Below are 22,576 nucleotides of genomic sequence, written 5' to 3'. Positions count from 1 at the left end.
CCATTCAAAAGCTTGGAGTCAGTATAATATTTTTTGGTAAAGAAATTGTACAAATTAATACTTTTATAAAGCAAGGATGCTTTGAATTAATCAAAAGTGATGATAAAGACATTTATAATGGTACAAAAGATTTCTTTTTTCAGATAAATGATGTTTCTATTCATCAAAGAAACCTGAAAATTCTTCTCAGCCGTTTATAACATAATAAATGTTTTTGAGAAGCAAATATAATATCATGCGACTGGAATAATGATGTTAAAAATTCAGCTTTGAAATCTCAGAAATAAATTACATTTTAAAATATTTTTTTCTGTACTTTGAATTAAATAAATACAGACTTTGTGACTTCTTACAGTTCAAAAACTTTTGAATGGTAGTCAAAAAGACAAAAAGCAAAGCAAGGTTATATCCATCCAGGTTTGAAACTCACTTTGTTAGGAATATCCAGATTGGCTTTAGCAGCACAGAGCTGCATGACCACAGGCATGTTACCGTCCTTGCAGGCGATGTGAAGAGGTGTGTTTCCGTGGCGATCCTGGTGGTCCACATAGCAGTGATGGCTGAGCAGACACTTCACCACTTCAATCTGACATCTCCTCACTGCCAGATGCAGAGCGATGTGACCGTCCTATAATACACACATGCAAACACACCATGATAAGGGTAATCAACAATTATTTTAAGTTGCTTATTTTAAACATCTGAAAAACAACATGCATGTAAGCAGACAAAAGAAAATTTGGTTTAATATTAAAAAAGCACGGTTTACCTTTAAACACAAGACCACTGTAGCTGTTAATGGTTAATATTTTTTATGTGTCTTCTATGTGTTCACCTTATCAGCAGAGTCCATATCCGCCCCATGCTCCAGCAGACACTCCACGATGTCCTTGAAGCCGCGAGCGGAAGCAGTCAGTAACGGGCTCTCGCCCTCGCGGTTCCGGGCGTTGACATCGCAGCCAGCCTCGCACAGTACCCTGGCTACTGCGGAGTAACCGTGCCATGCTGCACAGTGGAGAGGTGTCTCCTGCTCCTGTGGAGGCATGAAAACAGTCTTTGGCATTCAGACCAAGAGCTCATGAATAACCTTGAGCACATGGAGCTAACAAAACAACATTAGTCTGTGTCAAGGCCGTTTCACGTGACGAATTGCTCTTCATTAGCCTGTGACCCTGACACCTCCAATGAATGTTACAATTTTAAACATACAATTTGCGGCTGTGTCTGCCTCCAGGGAAGGCATGTGAATATTGGTTTTCTTTTAACAAAGCCGGATATTGTAATGAACGCAAAAGCAACAACTGTAAAATAAATCTGTAGTACTATTAAAAAAAAATGTGGTTGCGCACGATATTCATCGTTGTACTAATAATTTAACTCCCACAAGCAATCCTAAAATGATTTTCTTTATTGCATTTCTCTGAAGTGGTGCTTCAGGCTTATTAATTTAAGATGCAACGTGTTTTTAATAGTGATTCCTTTCAAAAATCTATCAACCCTCGACACTTTTGCTTGTTAGTCGATGGATGTCCGAGCAAGCGATATTTCTAAAAGCACATCTGCCTATGAATGCTACTGCGGTGAGCTCATAGTGCTGAACAAATAAAGTGAGGCACGGACATGATTAGCTCTCAGCACTCAAGACACGTCAGCACTTGCGAAACCATTTATTACATTTACATTTTCCACTCTCATCAAGTACGACTGAGATTAAGCATTTTCTTTAATAAAAGAGCACTTTCTTCTTTTAAGTTGGAGATTTTTGTGGTGAAATCATGTCTAGAGCCACTGAGCATGGCTCCTCCCCTTACACTATAATAACTAAAAAGGATCAGCATCAGTGGTTCGCCTGTTCAATCGCGAGTTACTGTCATTATCGTAAATTACTACAGCCCACAGTTTACTAGCTAGCTATGCCTCAGCCACATGAATGCATTGTATGGTTTTGTTAAATTTACAAAACAGCTGTGTCTCCTTATTAAAATAAATTTATATTTGACAGTTGAGAGAGGCGGCAGCTTTTCCGTGAGTGGGCACGGTTTCAGCACTGACAGCAGACATGCCCCCAGTGTTTGAGAGCAGAGAATACTGTTTTTTTTTTTTTTTTTACTATTTTATTTATTTGGCGATTTTATCATTCGGCTGGGTGGGTAATAATATTTTTTAGTGGTGTGACAAACTCGATTATTTGATCCAAAGCACAGCAAAAATAGATTTTTTAAAAAATATTTTACTATTTAACATAACTGTTTTTTATTTGAATCACATTATCACATTATCCTTCAGAAATCATTCTAATAATCTGATTTGCTGCTCAAAAACATTTATTATTATTATTAATTATTATTTTTAAGTTTTTTTAATGGTATGGTGTATAATGTTACAAAAGCTTTTTATTTTAGATAAATGCTGATCTTTGGATTTTTCTATTCATCAAACAATAAAAAAGGTGTACTCAACTATTTTAATTATTGATGATAATAATAATAATAATTAATGTTTCTTGAACATCAAATCAGCATATTATAATGATTTATGAAGGATCATGTGGCTGGAGTAATAATGCTGAAAATGTAGCTTTGATCACAGGAATAAATTACATTTTAAAATATATTCAAATAGAAGGCAGTTATTTTAAAATGTATTGCTTTTGCTGTACTTTGGATCAAATAAATGCAGGCTTAGTGAGCAGAAGAGACTTTTAAAAAAACATAAAAAAATCTTACTGTCCAAAAACTTGAATACATTTGCGGAAATAGTGATACATTTTTTGATGAACAGAAAGTTTAAAATAACTTATTTTAAATAGAAATACTTGCATCACTATACATTTGACCCTGGACCACAAAACCAGTAATAAGGGTCAATTTTTTGAAAATGTGATTTATACATCTGAAAGCTGAATAAATAAGTTTTGCATTGATGTATGGTTAGGATAGGACAATATTTAGCTATTTGAAAAAAATGTAATCTGAGGGTGCAAAAAAAATCAAAATACTGAGAAAATCGCCATTATTGTTGTCCAAAGGAAGTTCTTAGCAATGCATATTACTAATCAAAAATATATTTTTGATATATTTACAGTTGAAAAATTTACAAAATATCTTTATGGAACATGATCTTTAGGTAATATCCTATTGACTTTTGACCCATACGATGCATTTTCGGCTATTGCTACAAATATACCCATTCTACTTAAGACTGGTCCAGGGTCACAAATATCTTTACTCTCACTTTTAAACAATTTAATGTATCATTGCTAAAATAATCTTTTTGCTAAAATAAACTTTTGAACTGTAGTGTAATTATGAATTGTGTAACAATGAAGTAATACGTTAAAAGATACACTTAATTTCTTTATTCATTAAAAAAAGCAGATAGAACAGTACTTTAAAAAATGGAAAAAAGTGGACTTGAAGACATGAGATAAAGACTCCACTCATATCAGAAGGCTAATAAAAGTGGCTTTATTTACATGGAGCAGGTTGCCTCATGGGGGCAGACATCTCACAACTAATGAAAAAAACTGAGATCACGTGACCAACCCAACACTACTCTTTTTATCTCTGTAACCACCCTATAATCAGTCACCTATTAAATGACTGTTAATATTGCTTTTGTGTGATGCTACATCCACACCGCTAAGTGTCACATTAGTCTACAATGGCTTGGACTTTTCAGTGTGGTGCAAATCAGTGTGTGTGTGTGTATGTGTGTGTGTGTGTGTGTGTGTGTGTGTGTGTGTGTGTGTGTGTGTGTGTGTGTGTGTGTGTGTGTATGATACATACCCGGTCCACTAAGTCAGGGTTGGCATGGATGCTGCAAAGGTACTGGACTACATCCACGTTACCATAGCGAGCTGCCACATGCAGAGCCGTTTCTCCAGACTAGAACAGAATGTCAAACATTACTCACATCATGAATTACACGCTGACGTCCGGCCTTAATTCAGTGATGAGCCGGCATTTTATTAATGTGATTACACTTTGATGATCTGAACAAAAAAAATGCAATGACCATGTGTATGTGTACATGAGGGAAACAATCAAAACTGCTGAACAAGACTGTAAGAAACAGCTAAGAACTTCATTAAAAGATTTCCCTGCTGCCAAAGAAGGTTTACAGCAACCGGAAAGCCTGCGTAAACAGAATGTGACCAGTTCAAGGGAGAGATCCTTGTGTGCTGAGAACTGCCAAAACCATTCCCAAATCAGCTTTGCGCTAGACTTGAGTGCAGCGCTCCTCCTAGAAACAGTTCAGGCTGAGGTGGATGCTTAAAGAACTCAATTTACACCCGTAATGAAGCTGTGGACACTCTAAGTGTGATTCTGTATGGCACTCCCGACAAACTCAACAACACTCTACCCCATGAATTCGCTTGACTGAGCGCACTTCACCGACTAGTGAGGCAGTCAACAAACAGTCAACAATTATTTCATACAACGGCAAACCTCAGGCCAGCGAGTAACCATAGCAACTGCAAATTACCAATTGGAAGTAGAGAGGCGTGTGAACACAGTAGGAAAGGTTTTCTGGAGAAAAGGTGCTGGATGGGGAAAGCCTTTGAAAAAATCGAATCTGTCCACTCCCTGGGGTTGTGATTGTTGTGTGTGTGTGTGTGAGAGAGAGAGAGAGAGATGGAGGCACCTTATCTTGGATGTCCAGAGGGCACTTCTTTTCATGCAAGAATCTCAAGGTCCCCACATGACCATGTCGGGAGGCGTAGTAGATAGCGTTGGCTCCAGTCTAAGGAAAAGAATGGCATGTTGTGTGAAGTTGAACGCATTTTCAACCGTTTTGGTGTCATGTCCTTATTTACCATTTAAATTCTGTTGAAACTACTGGTAAAGCACACATTCAGTGTTTTCCTCTATTCGTTTTAATTGATGTGTCTACTACCGTTCAAAAGTTTGGTGTTGGTACAAATTTTCTGAATAAAATTAATACTTTTATTTAGAAAAGAGGCATTAAATTGATCAAAAGTCTGCTGATCAAAATTAGCATACTAGAATGATTGATAAAGGATGTTGTGACACCAAAGATTTAAAGAGATAGTTCACCCAAAAATGAAAATCAGCTCATGATTTAAGCCATCCTAGGTGTATATGACTTTCTTCTTTCAGACAAACACAATCTGAGTTATATTTAAAACGTCCTGGCTCTTCCAAGCTTTATAATGGCAGTGAATGGGTGTTGAGATTTTGAAGTCCAATAAAGTGCATCCATCCATCATAATAAGTGCTCCACATGGCTCTGGGGGGTTAATAAAGGCCTTCTGAAGCAAATCGATGTGTTTGTGTATAAAAAAAATCCATATTTATAACTTTATAAACCATAATCTATAGATTTCGCTAACTGTCGAACACAGAAGCGCAGGGGAGAGAGCAAAACAAAAGACCAGTCATGATTTAGAAGTACAAACCAAGGATTTGTAAAGAAAAATGTTGGATGATTGCGAAATAAGCCAAGAGGAGACTGTTTTTTTCTTTACTGTAAACAAAATTTGAGTCACACTACGCTTACATCCTACGTCATCCACTGGAACGTCACTCTCTCATGAATGCATGTACGACAGTTAAGGGAAGCTATGGATTACTGCTTATAAAGTTTAAAATCTGCTTTTTTTTTTTTTTCTTAAACAAACACATAGATTCACTTCAGAAGGCCTTTATTAACCCCCCTGGAACAGTGTGGAGCACTTTTCATGATGGATGGATGTATTTTATTGGACTTGAAAAAAAATCAACAGCCATTCACTGATATTGTAAAACTTGTAAAACTCTTTAAATAACTGCTGCTGAAAATTCAGCTTTGCCATATCAGGAATAAACTACAATTTAAAACATTAAATTAGAAAATCCTAAATTGTAATATGTATTATATTATATTAATATATTATATACTATATATTGATATATTACATTAATATTTAAATTGTAAAATTATTTCACTATATTACAGTTTTACATTTTTTCCTTCAAATCAATTTCAAATAAATTTAGTCTTGGTAAGCATTAAAAAAATAATACCAACCACAAACTTTTAAATGATGGTGTACATTTTTACTAATTTCTTGTACATTAATTTTCTGAGATAACGGAGTACAACACCTTATCAAAGGCTTGAATCTCCGCTCCTTTTTTCATTAGCACATCAATGATCTGGACGTTTCCACAGCCCGCGGCAATCAGGAGCGGAGGGGTTCCGTGCTGAAGTATGTACACACACACACAAACAAACAAAAACACACACACAAACAGGAATCACTTTACTGAATATAACAAGGCACTAATAGCTTCTCGTAGCATTCAAAAGCAGATTTAATTAAGCCTATAATTCCGAGTCAGTATGAACATGCCAATTCAAATTAGCCAAACACAGCAGTTTTAATTGGCGAAGAGCAATCACGGCGGTTGGTAAAAAATTCTTGCAGGCACCAGACTGGAATTGTTTCTCAAGAATAGTGATAAACTCCTCTGTATGAATAAATGCATGTGACTCATGGGAATAGTTCTCACTGTGCATACATAAACATATAGCGGTGTACAGCTCTGAGCAATTAAATTACACACGCGTGTCTCTTCACATCAGTGAGCAGATTATAGTTTCATCAACCTCGGCCTCATTCCTTCATTCTAAACAAACATTCAACATATACATTTGGAGTCGAAAGTTTACATACACCTTGCAGAATCTGCAAAACGTTAATTATTTTACCAAAATAAGAGGGATCATAAAATTTTTTTTTTTTTTTTTTTTTTATTAATCAGAAAAATCCATCAGGTCCAACAAATTCTTTGCTTTTTCAGTATTTTTGTGTATTTGAACCCTTTCCAACAATGACTATGATTTTGAGATTCATCTTTTCACACTGAAGACAACTGAGAGACTCTTATGCAACTATTACAGAAGGTTCAAACGCTCACTGATGCTTCAGAAAGAAACACAATGCATTAAGAGCCAGGGGTGAAAACTTTTGAACAGAAGGAAGATGTGTACATTTTTATTATTTTGCCCAATTATCATATATATATTTTTTTATTTAATACTGGCTATCAGAAGATACTTAAATGTTTCTCAGATTTAAAAAGTTTTCACCTTAATGCTTCATTTTTCCTTCTGGAGCATCAGTGAGCGTTTGAACCTTCTGTAATAGTTGCATATGAGTCCCTCATTTGTCCTCAGTGTGAAAAGATGGATCACAAAATCATACAGTCATTGTTGGAAAGGGTTCAAATATACAAAAATGCAGAAAAACCAAATAATATGTGGGACCTGAAGGATTTTTCTGAAGAACAGCAGGAAGTTTACCTGTTCAGAACAAACAAGCGACTCATGAACAACTGTGGATCATTCAGGTAACAACACAGTATTAAGAATAAAGTGGGTGTAAACTTTTAAACGGGGTCAGTTTTATAAATTCAACTATTATTCTTTCTTGTAGACTATATGTAAACGTCTTTTACGTGAAATATCTTATTCAGGTCAGTACTAAATAAAAAATAACATGCATTTTGTATGATCGCTCTTATTTTTGACTTAAACTAAAATTTGTTCAGATTTACACTTTAAACATCAATTTGAAAGCAGACTGAAAAAAAGTCTTAACTCAAGATGGTCTCTGTGAAAACGTGTTTTGTTAATTAAAAATGCATTACTTTTATGAATAAAAAAAAATCTTTATTTACAAATGTTTCTCATAATTATCTTGCTATAAAGATGTTTTTATTGGCCAAAAATACTGATTCAGACAGTTCCCTTGCAAATATCTGGAATGATTAGCATAAAAATGGCAATTAACCCCCAAGTCTCTTTCATTGTATTCAAAAATCCCATTGTGGCGATGAGTATGCAAAGCACAGCCTTACACAAATGGGATGAGTTATGGTTCAGTGACTGTTTCTCAGTCACTCGCTGCACATCTGGGTGTCATTGATGAGAACGACAACATCAACTCAGACGTCATGGGCGGATGGTGACACTGATACACTTATCAGCTCAATCGAGCTCAGGTTGGCTACTGATCACTTGAACAGAAACCAAGTCAAGCAGAGACCATAAGCATGACTATCACCCTCTGTTATTTGCCATTCCTATATCACTTTTGTAAGTATCGCTTTGTCTCTCTCACCTTATTAGGTTGATTAATATCATAACTGGTCAAGGATCCAAGCAGGTGTTTCAGACCTGGAACATTGTCGTCGTTGATTGCGTGGATAATAGCCTTCATGACAAATGAGTCTTCCTCATCCTGTCAAAAAAACAAAATCGGTGAGATGCTAAATATAAACAAAACCGTTATGATAACAGACTGAAACACATACTACAAGCACACATTACATATGTCAGCATAATCCACTTTTATTAAAAATTTGGGGTCATTTTTATAAATTCAAATATTATTTACTTATGTGGACTATATGTAAATGTCTATTATGTGAATTATCTTATTCAGGTCAGTACTAAATAAAAAAAAACATGCATTTTGTATGATCCCTCTTATTAACATTTGGCAGATTCTGCAAGGTTTATGTAAACTTTTGACTTCGACTGTTATTAAACCATGTGAGCTACACAGCTCTGACTTGATCTTTTTATGAATAAAAATAATTGACAAAACTGCCAACATGACAGTACTTAAGCTTTTATACAATAAGCTTCAGAAGGAAAAACAACAGCAAGCCTCCTTTTTGACAGTCACACTTTCAACAAATCCTTTTACGCTCAGTAGTACTACAGTTGGTCTTATCAGCAAATACACAGCGTGAAGTCCTAATCCTATTGAATAATGCAGACGAGGGGCGGAGCAGAGACCGCGCTTTCCCTTCACCGCTCAACCGCTGCTTTGTGTGCAATGTGACCCAATGACCTCCAAACAGCATCTGACAGTTCAGACGTGTGGGACAAAACACTCAAATACATAGCTGGAGGGAAACTGGACTGGCCATGAGGCACAGAAAGAGAGAGTTTGCGTGCTTGTGTTTAATGAAGGAGTGTACTGGAATAACACCCAGATAGACCCACATACACGTCTCATACTAGACGGGTGTATCCAATTACACAGAACACTCTTGAACACAATCTACAAACAGCCAGAGTCTTCAAAAGAGAGTGATGCTACAGCCATTCAAGGGTTGTAAATGAAATTTTGTGTCATTTTATGTGACCTTTAGGTAATTTGGGTTTACATTTGTTTACAAATAATAATATTATATTTTATATGTGACCCTGGACCACAAAACCAGTCTTAAGTCACTGGGGTATATTTGTAGCAATAGCCAAAAATACATTGTATGGGTCAAAATTATTGATTTTTCTTTTATGCCAAAAATCATTAGGAAATTAAGTAAAGATCATGTTCCATGAAGATTTTTTGTAAAATTCCTACTGTAAATATATCAAAATGTAATTTGATTAGTAATATGCATTGTTAAGAACTTAATTTGGCCAACTTTAAAGGTGATTTTCTCAGTATTTTGATTTTTTTGCACCCTCAGATTCCAGATTTTCAAATAGATGTATCTCGGCCAAATATTATCCTATCCTAACAAACCATACATCAATAGAAAGCTTATTTATTGAGCTTTATTGGTGTATACATCTCAGTTTTGTAAAATTTAACCTTATGACTGGTTTTGTGGTCCAGGGTCACATATATATATATATTATAATAGCTATACACACACACACACACACACACACACACACACACACACACACACACACACACACACACACGCACACAGCTGCAAGATTAACCAGGGTTTAAGCGCTTTAAGGTATTTAAGTACATATAAAAAAAGACATTATTTAGCAAGCCTGTAACCACCTAAATCAACGATTTTAAAAAGCATTTAAATTTGTTGTTTTTTTAATGTTTATGACTGTTATAGCGGCAGCTGTGGTCCAATCTCCCTAAAACACGCTTGCTTGTTTAGAATCACCTGGCGCATGTGCTCACCAGGTTTTGTGAAGTTTTGAGTTTTCGTTTAGCTTCATAGGCTTTTGGGTATATTTGGACAGGCCTCTTTTTAAACTACCCTGTTATAGCTTTCCAAAGGGTACATTTCAACATTTTTGTTTTATAATTATTGACCTAGAGAGTCCAGAGAATTGTATCGCAGTATTTTTTTTTAATCTATATTGAGCGAAAAATCTAGGACTACTTTGCAAACTAGGTTTTTCTCCACGGTTTGACTGACAGCAGTGGTTCGGAATGAGGAGGTCTATTGTATGATGTGAATATGGTGTATATGTGAGAGAGAGAAAAAAAAATACCAATATACAATAATTTACACCCTTGAAAATTGCAATGACATCCCCCAGTGGCCGATTTCTTTCAAATTTCTCACAGATCTTTAGGGCTGTGAGTCAAACGGGCCCACCGAGTTTCATTCAGATTCAGCTCTTACATACATATGAGTTTGGCAAAGGTTTCTCATTACTGTAGGATATCAGCGCGAATCAAACAATTTGGGAGATGCGATTAGAAGTAAAAACACTTCTACAACCTCAAACTCCACAAATTCCACAAGAGGCCCCGTCATCAATCTGACGTTTGATAGCCTGGCGCCAGACCGCCAGCCTGAAGCAAACCTAACTAACTAAGAACTCGCAACATTAACACAAGAGGACCCTTGTTGATTGTCAAATTTGGAGCAAGTGACCAAGATTAATTGTCAAAGAGATGCACATCTTGAACATCATATGAGAATCATTAGAGATTTGTTATGTGTCTCCCCCACTGAGGACACAGGACACTGAAATTCTTTCTACACCCTCTTGACCTTTTGTTCCTCACAGAACACCTCCTTATGGTCACATTCACAGAAAACTGCCCATCCCTAATGTATATGCACCCAAAATTATGCTAAAAAGGACTCATGAGCAACTCATCATTTCTATGCATAATTTCCTATTCCTATATGTAACCCACACATTTGCCTATTATGTTTTAATCACTTATTGTGTATGTACCTTTTTGATAACTATTGAATAGTTTGATGGTTTATACTTGTGTTTGATATGCCTGAGTTTGAAATCGCATTCTCGAAATGTTCCTGTAATTCAATTCTTTGCAAAATGTATTATAGTCTTGTTATAGAAATCATGTCCAAATTTATCTCTGCAAAGAGCGGGAATTTGCGATCACGGGACTAATCAGATGACATTGTGATTTAAGGTTGAGAGGTGGAACCAGCAGTCCACCGGAGTTCAGACAATGTTCTAATTGGTCAAGACATCATTTTGGGATGTGTCCAAAAGCTGAGTTTAAAACCCCAGGACACCCTCTCTTCTCTCTCTTATCTCTCTCACCCCTTACAACCCTCTGTCTTAATCTTTGCGCTTCGCGCCGCCTCGTCTCGACGCTGCCTGGGCCTGATCATTACACTTCTGTCTTTTACTTTAATTCTTTTTATTTCTTTCCGTTGAGAGTTTCGTTTCTAGTTGAGTTTGTGCAAGCCGCGACTGACCCAAACGTCTTCGCGGACCTGAACTTTAACAGCGCTCCGCTCTCATATCCAGCCAACGCCCAAGTCTCCACAAAGGACCACAGAACCAACCAATCAGCAACCTCTGGAAAGCCCCTTTCGGAAGCGACGCAACCAAAGGAATTCCCAAAGGCAACGCGCAAGTAACCTCCAGAATCTTACTGAACTGGTGCATTTTGATATAAAGTTTAATAACCTCTTTGAGAGACTCAATACGAGGGTTAATTAAGTGATTGATGGTTGTTCAGGTCTAAGCAATTGCACATATTGCTAACTTGGGACTTCATATTTTCATTCTTTCCTCACTTTCTCTTTCTGCAACCTGTGTGAATGCGTGTGTTTATGTTAGATTAGTTTGTATGTGTTAGGTTTATCCAATAAATTCATATTTTTATTAGAAAAGATAAGTATCTTGTGTTTTGTGCTTACAAGTTAATGCCTTAAACTGCTGATTTTGCTACTGTGCTAATATATAGTGTTTTCACTATATTCTGGATAGTAATATCCATTGCAGAGTTTCTGTTACACGGCTTGTGAATGAATCGCGGGTCGACTCTGGAACAGCCGTAAAACAGCGATTCTGTTCAAATTCCCTATTGAATCATATTCGATTCCCTTTGAGCTAAATTATAAATTATATGTAGTTATCCCTGCTACATTACGTTCAAAAGTTCTAGCTGTTTTAGTAAAGGCGACCCTGCCCCTTTCGAACATTTTGGCAACCCTTTACAATTGAGTTATTTATGATATTTACCTTCCAGGGAATATTCCTGAACTGGTTTGGTTCCAATCGGGTTAAAATCTAGGACTAGTTCGCAAAAGTAGATAAAAAAAAAAGGCAAAATACCCCAAAATTTTGTCAAGGTTGATAGACCAATCAGAGGCATGCGTTTTGTCGGCGCCAACATGATTTCGTACTTTTGATAGGTACTTTTCTGGTAGGGCTCCTGTCAGGTTGTACACAGTGTGAGTACTTATGTACACAACTTATGGTTTGATTGCTGATTCTTGGCCACTCTAATAATTACAAAAAAAAAAAAAAAGAAAGACTAAATAATGAATAATGAAAGACTAAATGATACAAAACAGCTATATTTTGAAAGATTATTATTCTATTTAAATAAAGTGTAATTTATTCATTTAATGGCAAAGCTGAATTTTCAGCAGTCTCCAGAAATATGCTGATTTGCTGCTTAAGAATCACTTATTATTATTATTATTATCAATGTTGCAAAGAATTCCTTAATGAATAGAATGTTCTAAAAGAACAGAACAGCATTTCTTCTGTAACATTATAGAAGTCTTTACTGTCACTTTTGATCAATTCAATGCATAGCTGCAGAATAAAAGTATTAATTTCTTCCAAAAACATTTTTTTAAGGGTAGTGTATTGATGGATTATTAGAATGATAAAGGACGTCCCATCGTGAAAACTGTTGCTGACACCCTTCCTGTATGAAACACACCCATTTCCTGTTCTCACAGAAACCCAAAATTTCTCTCATATTTGAGTGCACTGTAAAGGCTGTCACTTCAGGTGACTGTGGAGTGCATGAAGTACAAACATTATTTCACAGCAATGTGTAGTGTACAAAGCAGGGAAAGAAGAAGAGAGATAATAAGCTGTAAAGTTTAGATAACTATTTATGTAGCACGACGGCAATAACACTTCACTCCACAGGCTTATCACACATCACTAAGCAAATATCGGGAGAGTATAAAGATCATGCAAATCCCCACATGTCTGTACGAGTGTCAATGAATGTGCTTATATTAGGTTGGATGAGTCATCTGACTTCATGCCAAGCTTCAATATAAACTTTCACCACAATTAGCAATCATGCGCATTAATGTGTTAAACAGCAATAATTCCAAAATCTGTAGAAACCAATTAAAGGCTTCAGATAAGCATTTCATTATGTCCAAGTACATTTTGTGTGTGTGTCTGGGTCTATTCTCAGGTGTGTGGGAAGTCGACGGAGCTCATTAGTCGACTGTTCATCCCATAAATACAGACCGTGGCAGAGCTGAGGGATACGGGGGTTCCTCTGCTGCTGCCAGGCTCATCACATGCCTTTTAGGTGGCTTGCTGTTCTTTTTGCCAGTTCCTGCTGCCTTTTTATGTTTTTTTTTTAAATAATAATAAATAAAAAGGTTTTCATCTCTTTTCTCAGCAAATTCTTTAATGCGAGCTTTTGAAAAAGTGGATATAATACATGGATATAATCTTAATAAGCTTCTTGAAGGATGACTTTAACTGTGAACTCTTACCAGTGTGTCATCACTGCGTGCCACACTCATGTTGCTCCTAGACAGGAAGGAGCGGGAGAGCCGGTTACACAGGGAGATAAGACGCACCGATTGCTGAGGAAGTCAGACAAAACAAACAAACAACATTAAAGTTCAAGAGATTAAAGGAGATATTTCTGACACCTTCTATAGAATTTGGAAAAGATGTTTAATCTGAAGCATCAAACGAGTGATTAAACCTTTTCTTGAATAGATTAAATGATATTTCCACTCTATTATTTGTTTTTATGCCATGAGCCTTATTCTGCGCTTGAGGGCACTGTAACTGCGCATGTTTTTTTATTGTTTCATAGCTCCAAGGGTTTGTTTTGCATGCTTTTAACAGAGTGCGTGGAAAAAGCGTGACTTGTTGGTGTGGCACATGATGCTGATTCCTCAGAAAGCACAACTGAGGGCGCAGAACTGTCAGATAGTTACATTTTTGAGAGTAGAACATGATGTTTGCTTTCTGAATGTTGAACTAGCATGTCAACAGAAAACAGTCGAAAGTCAAATTAAAAAAAAGCACCTTCCACTTCCTTCTGGCGGCAAACTTCTTAAATTTCTCCATGTTCACTGCTGATTCCTTACGACTCAGTGCCTGCTGCGTGTCCTTTGGCTTAAAAGAAGACACACTTTTAACCAAATGATAAAATATGTTTGGTAACTGCTTTATATGTAGAGGTTGTTGGACAAACCTTGATCCAGGGATGTTGAAGACTGTCCAGGATTGTCATTCTTTTTCTGTAAACATAAAAACACCATTTTCATTTGTCTTGTGATATTTATTTTTTTGGTAACACTTTACCGTTAAGTGTCTTTTGTTAACATTAGTTATGTATTAACTAACATGAACGAACAATGAACAATACATTTATTACGCTATTTATTAATCTTAGTTAATAAAAATGTAGTAGTTAATTGTTCATGTTAGTTCACTAATGTTAACAAACACAACTTGTGATTTTAATAATGTCTAGTAAGTTTTGAAATTAACATTAAGATTAATAAATGCTGTAAAAGTATTGTTCATTCTTAGTATATGTTAACTAATGTAGTTAACTAATGAACCTTACTGTAAAGTGTTACCATTTTTTAACATACAGTTTTCAAGTCCTTTCCATCATTGAACTTAAACAATAAGTTAGCATAATTAAACACAAAAGACAACCTTCGGAGGAAACAAGAAGGTATTCAGTATACAAACCGAAAGATACTTATCACAGTGTGTACTGCGGAACACACAAATGGAATTGTGGGATTGAGCTCTGGAATGTTGCATATCAGCTCTCGTGTCAGTGTTTAGACCTAAACAGCATTTATGCTGTGAATGACACATTTTAGTGAAGTACCGAGAGGACTTCTGCAGAACTAGTTTTAGTTCTCTTTTGAATATCAGCAGAAGTAAATGAGGTCAGTGTAAATAAAAGATTAAATGAGAGCAGTCAACCAGCAGAGAAGCAATTTGGTAGACCAATATGGAACCAAAACAGGAATTATTAATGTTTTCACCTTCATGTGCAAAGCACCTGTTCCTGTTTGTTGACACAACACACTTCCTCAGTTAGTTAGATAATTAGGGACATATATAATATTAAAAATATAATATTCTTCAAAGAATTCAGTATAAGCACAGAAAATTAGTTAACAAATAGTTTTAATGATATTTAATAGTATTTCTAAATATAAATAGTAAGAAGTAAAAATAAAATAACTAGTGCTGTCAATCAATTTAAAAAATAACAAATTAATTACACATTTTCGCATTTTTTTTCTGGAATTAATTATGATTAATGCAATCAATCACACCTAACAGTATGCTTTTATATGACAATAATTCACATTCAATCTTCAAATTAATGTAGTCAACAGACAGTATATTTTTAATATCTGGAATAATATCACTGATACTAATATTACTGATTTCTCTAGGAAATAGTTCTTTCTTTCATAATATTTAACAATTGACTATTACAGTATAATTAAAGGGATAATTCGCCCAAAAATTAATATTTGATGTTTATCTGCTTACCCCCAGGGCATCCAAGATGTAGGTGACTTTGTTTCTTCAGTAGAGCACAAACAAAGGTTTTTAACTCAAACTGTTGCAGTCTTGTCAGTCATATAATGGCAGTCGATGGGACCCATGGCTTTGAGAGCCATTTTTCACCGCCTTCCAACTTTTGAGCCTGATCGACTGAAGTTATAGTTTCTTGCTCTTCGTCACACGCTGGCTGCTGTGAAGGCACTTAGGAAAGCTGGACGTTGCAGTGGATCAGAGGTAAAAAATGATATAAATACTGTCCAGTTTCTTGCACAGACCGATTGTTTTGTGTGTTAAGCCCTCAATTTATCGTCACGAGCCACAGGGTTTAATTTGGTTTTGTCTGTGTATGTTTTTAGGACTCTCAAAGCCGTGGATCCCATTGACTGCCATTATATGACTGACAGACTGCAACGGTTTGAGTTAAAAATCTTTGTTTGTGTTCACCTACATCTTGGATGCCCTGGGGGTAAGCAGATAAACATCCAATTTTCTTTTTGGGTGAACTATCCCTTTAAGAGCTACCAATTTGAACATTTATTCGACTTTAAAAAAGAACAATTTAAGCTAACCTAAAACAATCTTCACATAAACCCATTATTTACCTGTGCCCTTCAGTAAGTAGAAAATAAACAGAAATTTAGGGCTGTAATCAACCAAAGGAAATCTTGGTCGACTGAAGTCCAGAAACTTTCGACTAAAAATCGACTAAAAATGACGTTGTGGAGAAAAAAAAAACGCACGTTAAATTAATTATATACGTACTGTGCTCAGTACTTGGTAGCCTTGTTGTCTGCCTAAATTAATTATAAATAAACATAAAAAACTAATAGGCTATTTGCAGTATATTAAATCGTTTTTGACCTAATTATTTTGCACTGAAATGAGTCTGACACACGAGTCTGTCGTCTCTGACAGCGGTGCATCACGTGCACCTGCGCAATATCATAGCCTGTGATTTCTGAAAACAGTAGGGTACTATGTTGTCAACTAGTGATATCACAAGAACTTTTGAGGAATGTGCAACATAATTTAGAAAATTATTTTTGTCATATGTTAAAAGTATAACTGTCAGACACTATCATTTCAGACACTATCATTTCAGACGCTCTGCGCAGCTCGCACAGAGCGAGGCTGAACATAAGAGCTCAGCTACGCGGCTGAGACACGAATAGACTTAACAATTCCTTCCGTGATATTATTTTTCCGTTTGAATGATTAAGGGGCCGTTCACATGTCGCGCCTAAAAACGCGTGGAAAACGCTAGGCGCGCCGTTTTCTTCCTTGTCAACAAAGCGCTCGGGCGCTTGCGCTCCGGAAGCGTCTGCCGTTTCTAAGCAACCATCAGCTGCGCTCTAGCTCCAAGCCTATGAGTCTCATGCATTGTTGCTTCTATTAGCGTCAAAATAATGGAGGCTTGACAAATCATAAAGTTCAGGAAATCCCTGGACCACAATGATGAGCTGCTCCTCCTTGTTTCTGCTGAGGTTTCAATGCAACGGAAAAACGTGAGGAAGCTGATTGTTCGGTTCATGTCACATGACCTGCGGTGCGCTTGCGACATTCTGAAAAGTTGAGATGTTTTTATCTCGATGCGGCGCGGACGCGCCCGGAAAAAACGAGCGCGTCGCACCGCGTCGCTTCCATTATGCGCGCGCAAGCCGCGCGTCTACATTTTAAATAACGAACTTGATCCCGCAAAAGACGCTACATGTGAACGGCCCCTAAAGCCTACTTATCTGTCTCTCTTCTCCAGTGGGTTGGGCTAATCCAAAAAAGTGAAAACAATGGGGGTGTTCTGAAAACAGACTGTTCCCTGTGAAACAGGGGTGCTCTGAAAACACCCCCATTAGCAATTAGCGCTTTCCACCTGATGTAATGAGCTCGGCCAAACTGATGAAATGAGAGCGCGGCAAAAAATCGACCAATCAGAATTTTGGTCGAACCAGACCGTATCGACCAATTAATCGACTAATCGACTGGGACGTTACAGGCCTACAGAAATTGAATATAGTTATCAAACACTAAATACTAAATTATGAATCCATAAAGCTACAAAAGTTATTGATTTTCTCTTTTTTTTTTGTTCTTCCATTAGATCAGCTGGGTTATTAGCTTATTTGGCTGCTATTACTTTAAGAGCTGCCACTGCTAAACATGAAGCATATCTGTTCTACCAAAGCTCCTTGTCACCTGTACCATTCTCGTTTGACTCGCGCCTGCTGCTGAAGTTAAGTTGCAGTGCACATCTGTAAAAGTCTCCAGTTTGATGTCTCAAAAAGACGCTCACCGACTAAATAAACGCACTTCAGTAACAGCAGTTGTAGTCCCACCTCTGCATTAAATAATTTAACGCTGTTAAACTAAAAAAATTACTCACCTGCATTAACACGTTAAAATTTGACAGCACTAAAAATAAAATAAACAATAAAATACTGTTCAAGCCAGCTGGTTTCTAAAACCCTACCAAACCACCTCAAACATAAAAAGCTTCTTTAACGGTTCTTACTTTGGATCTTTGAGCAATAACCGTGCAATGAAGTCTTTGGCCAAAGCACTGGTGTTGCTGAAGTACTCCTCATCAAACTCATAGTCCACAGCTGACACACTGGCAAGCGTCTCCTGCTTATTTTCACCCAGGAATGGTGAGGCACCACTAAGCCTGAAGATATAGAGAAAAAAGAACATTTTATCTAGCATTTATTGGATGTGAAGATCTTCAGTATAGCAGCATTCAACAAAGTCAAGAAGATGTGAGGAATGTTGTGATATTATAAAGTGCAGCCCAGCTTTTTCCCTGACTATTACTATTAACGTGTGAGAAAACAGGCAAAGGCCATGTAGCATTCAATGTTTCATTCATTTTTTTCATTTGTGATGAATGATCACAGTAGCAGAGTAACATTGGGTCCAACAAGCTCTCTTTCCACTTTTATAATCATCAAAATGTATTGCATTTGCTAATTAAAAATCAAGAGACAAACTTTGTTAATTATTGTAAAGATACAGCTGTTCTAAATTCACACTGCCAATTAAAGGCATTCCCTATGGGTGAGAAACAGTCTCCAGAAGTGTGAGAAAAAGAAAAGAATGGTGGAACAGGAATCCAAGAAGAGCATCAAGATTAGATGTGACAATGGTGTGCGATATCTACCTCATGTGAAGCTCTATTTTTATTTGCCGATGATAAAAGTGGAATGGAAGGAACAGCTCTGAGATAGACATTGAACTTTCCAGCTCTGTTTAGACTGTTAATATTAGCACACGTTGATGGACAGATAGTGATGGACAGACAGGAAAGAGAGGTAAAGAATAGACATTTTTAGATCAAACGTGGATTTAACAATCCCAAAAGCAGATTTAATGTGCTTAAAGTGATGAAATTTCTTTTTTTTATCCCCTTTTGAGCACAGAGTGAAATAGGAGTCGGATATTTCCAGTTTTTGTGAGATTCACCCATTTACTGTTTACATCAGAGACATGAGGATTCGGTTCCCATCAAAAAGGAGGGTCCCTCAGGTCTTATCACAAGCAACAGGCAAGTTCCATTGTTTATATTGCTCTGTGATATGCTTAGTTCCCTCTCACATTAACGCACACACACACATAGAGAGAGAGAGAGAGAGAGAGAGAGAGAGAGAGAGAGAGAGAGAGAGAGAGAGAGAGAGAGAGAGAGAGAGAGAGAGCGAGAGAGAGCGAGAGCGAGAGCAAGAGAGAGAGCGAGAGCGAGAGCGAGAGAGAGAGAGAGAGAGAGAGAGAGAGAGAGAGAGAGAGAGAGAGAGAGAGAGAGAGAGCAACCTAATGTTTCCACAGGAAGACCAACACAAGCTTTACAATTAGACACTGCACCCAGAGGTTGCACTAATAATCATTATCCATCACATTGATGGACTGGGTTATAAATTCCATGTCTTGGTCTATTTTTATATGGCAGTAAAACACTATACTGCTTGGTATTTTTAATTTGATGCTGGCATCACAAGAACTTCTGTGGAATGAGCTCTTTCAGTCTTATCGAGTGCTTAAATTTTTCCTTTTCTTTCTCTCAGAAACACTCTGATTTCTTTCCACAAATCTTCATCTTATCTCTGCTCCCGTTCTAACTCTATTCTACACTTCTAATCCTATTAGATTACTTTATTGGGGAAATACGGAAAAACAATTAACCAGAAAGAAAATATAATAAATGGCAGGAAAAGACGGCCACACTTGGCTGGATGCAAGATCTTACTAAGCATCTTTTTACTTCAAACATCAATCATTATGACAGTTGTAGCAAAGCGAGAATTTTATGATTGCAAAACACTTAGTTCAACTGAATTTGCTTCATATTCAGCTAAATTTGGTCACCGTGCCTGTTTTACTGCAGAATGTGATTACAGCCATGCTTCGAGGAAAATAACGCAATTACCAAAATGGATGCTATTTACAGCCTAAGTGAAAATCCATAAATGCATTTAGATTTAATTTGTAATGATATAAACTATATTTACAACATCACAACAACACTGATGATTATGAATACTTACAGAATATAAGTGATCACCCCAACGCTCCTAAAATTAAGACAGAAATAAAACCATGGTTAGTATAGGAAGTGAGGTAACAGCGAGGTCAGATAATGATATAACGTTTATTCTCACCACATGTCTGCCTCCAGGCCGAGCGGCTCGTAGTTTACCACTTCTGGAGCTGTAAACCACAAAATAAAATACAAAATACTATAATACAGAAGAGATTGGGGTAAACTGTGGCAGATTTGACTTAAATCGTTAAAACATACAGTATACATCTAAAACTTCATGACGTAAAATAAATAAATAAAACACATCGGATTTCAGATAATATACATTACCAGTCAAAGGTTTTTGGACTGTAAGATTACCAAGCTTGCATTTTTTTGATCCAAAGTACAGCAAAACAATTTTTAAATATTTTTAGAATTTAAAATTACTGTTTTCTATTTGAATATAATTTAAAATGTAATTTATTACTGTGATTTATTCAAAGCTGAATTTTTAGTTCATTACTCCAGTCTTCAGTGTGACATGATCCTTCAGAAATCATTTTAATATTCTGAATTGCTGCTCAAAAAAAGTTTATTATTACTATTATTATGCTGAAAACAGCTGAGTAGACTTTTTCAGGTTTCTCTGATGAATAGAAAGTTCAGATGAACAGAATTTATATGAAATAAAAATCTTTTGTAACATTATAAATGTCTTTATCATCACTTTTGATCAATTTAAAGCATCCTTGTTTTTTTCAGCTAAATGCTGATCTTTGGATCTTTTTATTCTAATCCTGAAAAAAATGTACTCAACTGTTTTAAATATTGATAATAATAATAATAATAATAATAATAATAATAATAAATGTTTCTTGAACAGCAAATCAGCATATTAGAATGATTTCTGAAGGATCATGTCACACTGAAGACTGGAGTAATGATGCTGAAAATTTAACTTTAACCACAGGAATAAATTACATTTTAAATTATATTTAAATAGAATACAGTTATATTAAATAGTAAAATTATTTCACAATATTACTGCTTTGCTGTATTTTGGATCAAATAAATGAAGGCTTGGTGAGCAGAAAATACTTAAAAAAAAAAAAAAAAAACATTAAAAATCTTACTGTTCAAAAACTTTTGACTGGTAGTGTGAAACATGAGAAAAAAAATAACTGACTAATGTACAAACCACATCACATTCGCTAGTCTTATTTTGTCTTATTTTTAAATAATTCCAGTAATATTTGTCAGTATTTCATGCTGTTGGAGGTAAAGCTTACTATAAGTTTTAGGTCAAGTCTGCATAAAAAATAAATAAATAAATAAATGAGTGTACATATTAGTCTTGTGGTAAATGTAATCTGTGAAGCATTTGAAACACTTTCGGGAAAATTTATTTTCAATTTTGTAATGGCTAATTTTCTTATAATTTTACTTTTAGCCAAGTAATTAACACATTACATTTAAAATATCAGCACTTAACAGGCATGTATATATTTTAAGATCTGGATAACTTGTCATAAACCACATCAAACACATGTATCTGCCATACAGAAAATATATTAAGACATGCAAAATACAGTTTTTAGCATTAAAACAATGCTTATTACGTGTGTGCATCTCTCAAACAGTTATATATGTGACCCTGGACCACAAACCAGTCATATTTTTGAAATTGAGATTTATATGCCATCTGAAAGCTGAATAAATAAATGGACTGTTGTGACAGGGCGATATTCGGCTGAGATCTAACTATTTGAAAATCTGGAATCTGAGGGTGCAAAAAAATCAAAATATTGAGAAAAGTTGAATTTTGATATATTTATGGTAGGAAATTTACAAAATTTGGCATAAAACAAAAATCAATAATTTTGACCCATACAATGTATTGTTGACTATTGCTGAAAATATATCCGTGGGACTTATGACAGGATTTGTGGTCCAGGGTCACATATGGCAACTATATATATGATAAACTTTTTCTAAGTATATGGTCATGTAACAAAACTAATGCACAGTTTGCAAGAGAAAGGGAGCGACACAGACTACCCCACTCCCCCTAACGTTAAAAAAATGCCTGCAAGAATGTCTAGAAATGCCTAGTCGATGCTAGGATATTTTGGTGGCTTCTCACCGTATGAGCTGTGAAATGAGTCACTGCTTTGAGAGCATCTCAATCTCTGATGTGTTAATGAGGAAACAAGGAAATAGGTCTGAGGTGGGAGAGATGCTGCT

General features: G+C 36.0%; 1 protein-coding gene across 1 annotated transcript in view; it reads right to left on the bottom strand.

Annotated features, from left to right (window-relative positions):
- dapk1 (death-associated protein kinase 1) overlaps positions 1–22,576 on the bottom strand; it is a 97,248-nt gene that overhangs the window by 31,369 nt on the left and 43,303 nt on the right. The window contains exons 6-17 of the mRNA XM_073840229.1: positions 20,469–20,517; positions 20,355–20,381; positions 18,335–18,487; positions 14,480–14,525; positions 14,311–14,400; positions 13,764–13,856; positions 8,132–8,251; positions 6,111–6,209; positions 4,648–4,746; positions 3,789–3,887; positions 836–1,033; positions 431–628 (exon numbers count right to left, since the gene is read on the bottom strand). Coding sequence (XP_073696330.1) covers positions 431–628; positions 836–1,033; positions 3,789–3,887; positions 4,648–4,746; positions 6,111–6,209; positions 8,132–8,251; positions 13,764–13,856; positions 14,311–14,400; positions 14,480–14,525; positions 18,335–18,487; positions 20,355–20,381; positions 20,469–20,517 — 1,271 coding nt within the window. The remainder of the gene's footprint in view (positions 1–430; positions 629–835; positions 1,034–3,788; positions 3,888–4,647; positions 4,747–6,110; positions 6,210–8,131; positions 8,252–13,763; positions 13,857–14,310; positions 14,401–14,479; positions 14,526–18,334; positions 18,488–20,354; positions 20,382–20,468; positions 20,518–22,576) is intronic.

The sequence above is a fragment of the Garra rufa genome, chromosome 5, assembly GCF_049309525.1.
Source record: "Garra rufa chromosome 5, GarRuf1.0, whole genome shotgun sequence".
Lineage (NCBI taxonomy): Eukaryota > Metazoa > Chordata > Actinopteri > Cypriniformes > Cyprinidae > Garra > Garra rufa.
This window is presented reverse-complemented; position numbering and strand designations above follow the sequence as displayed.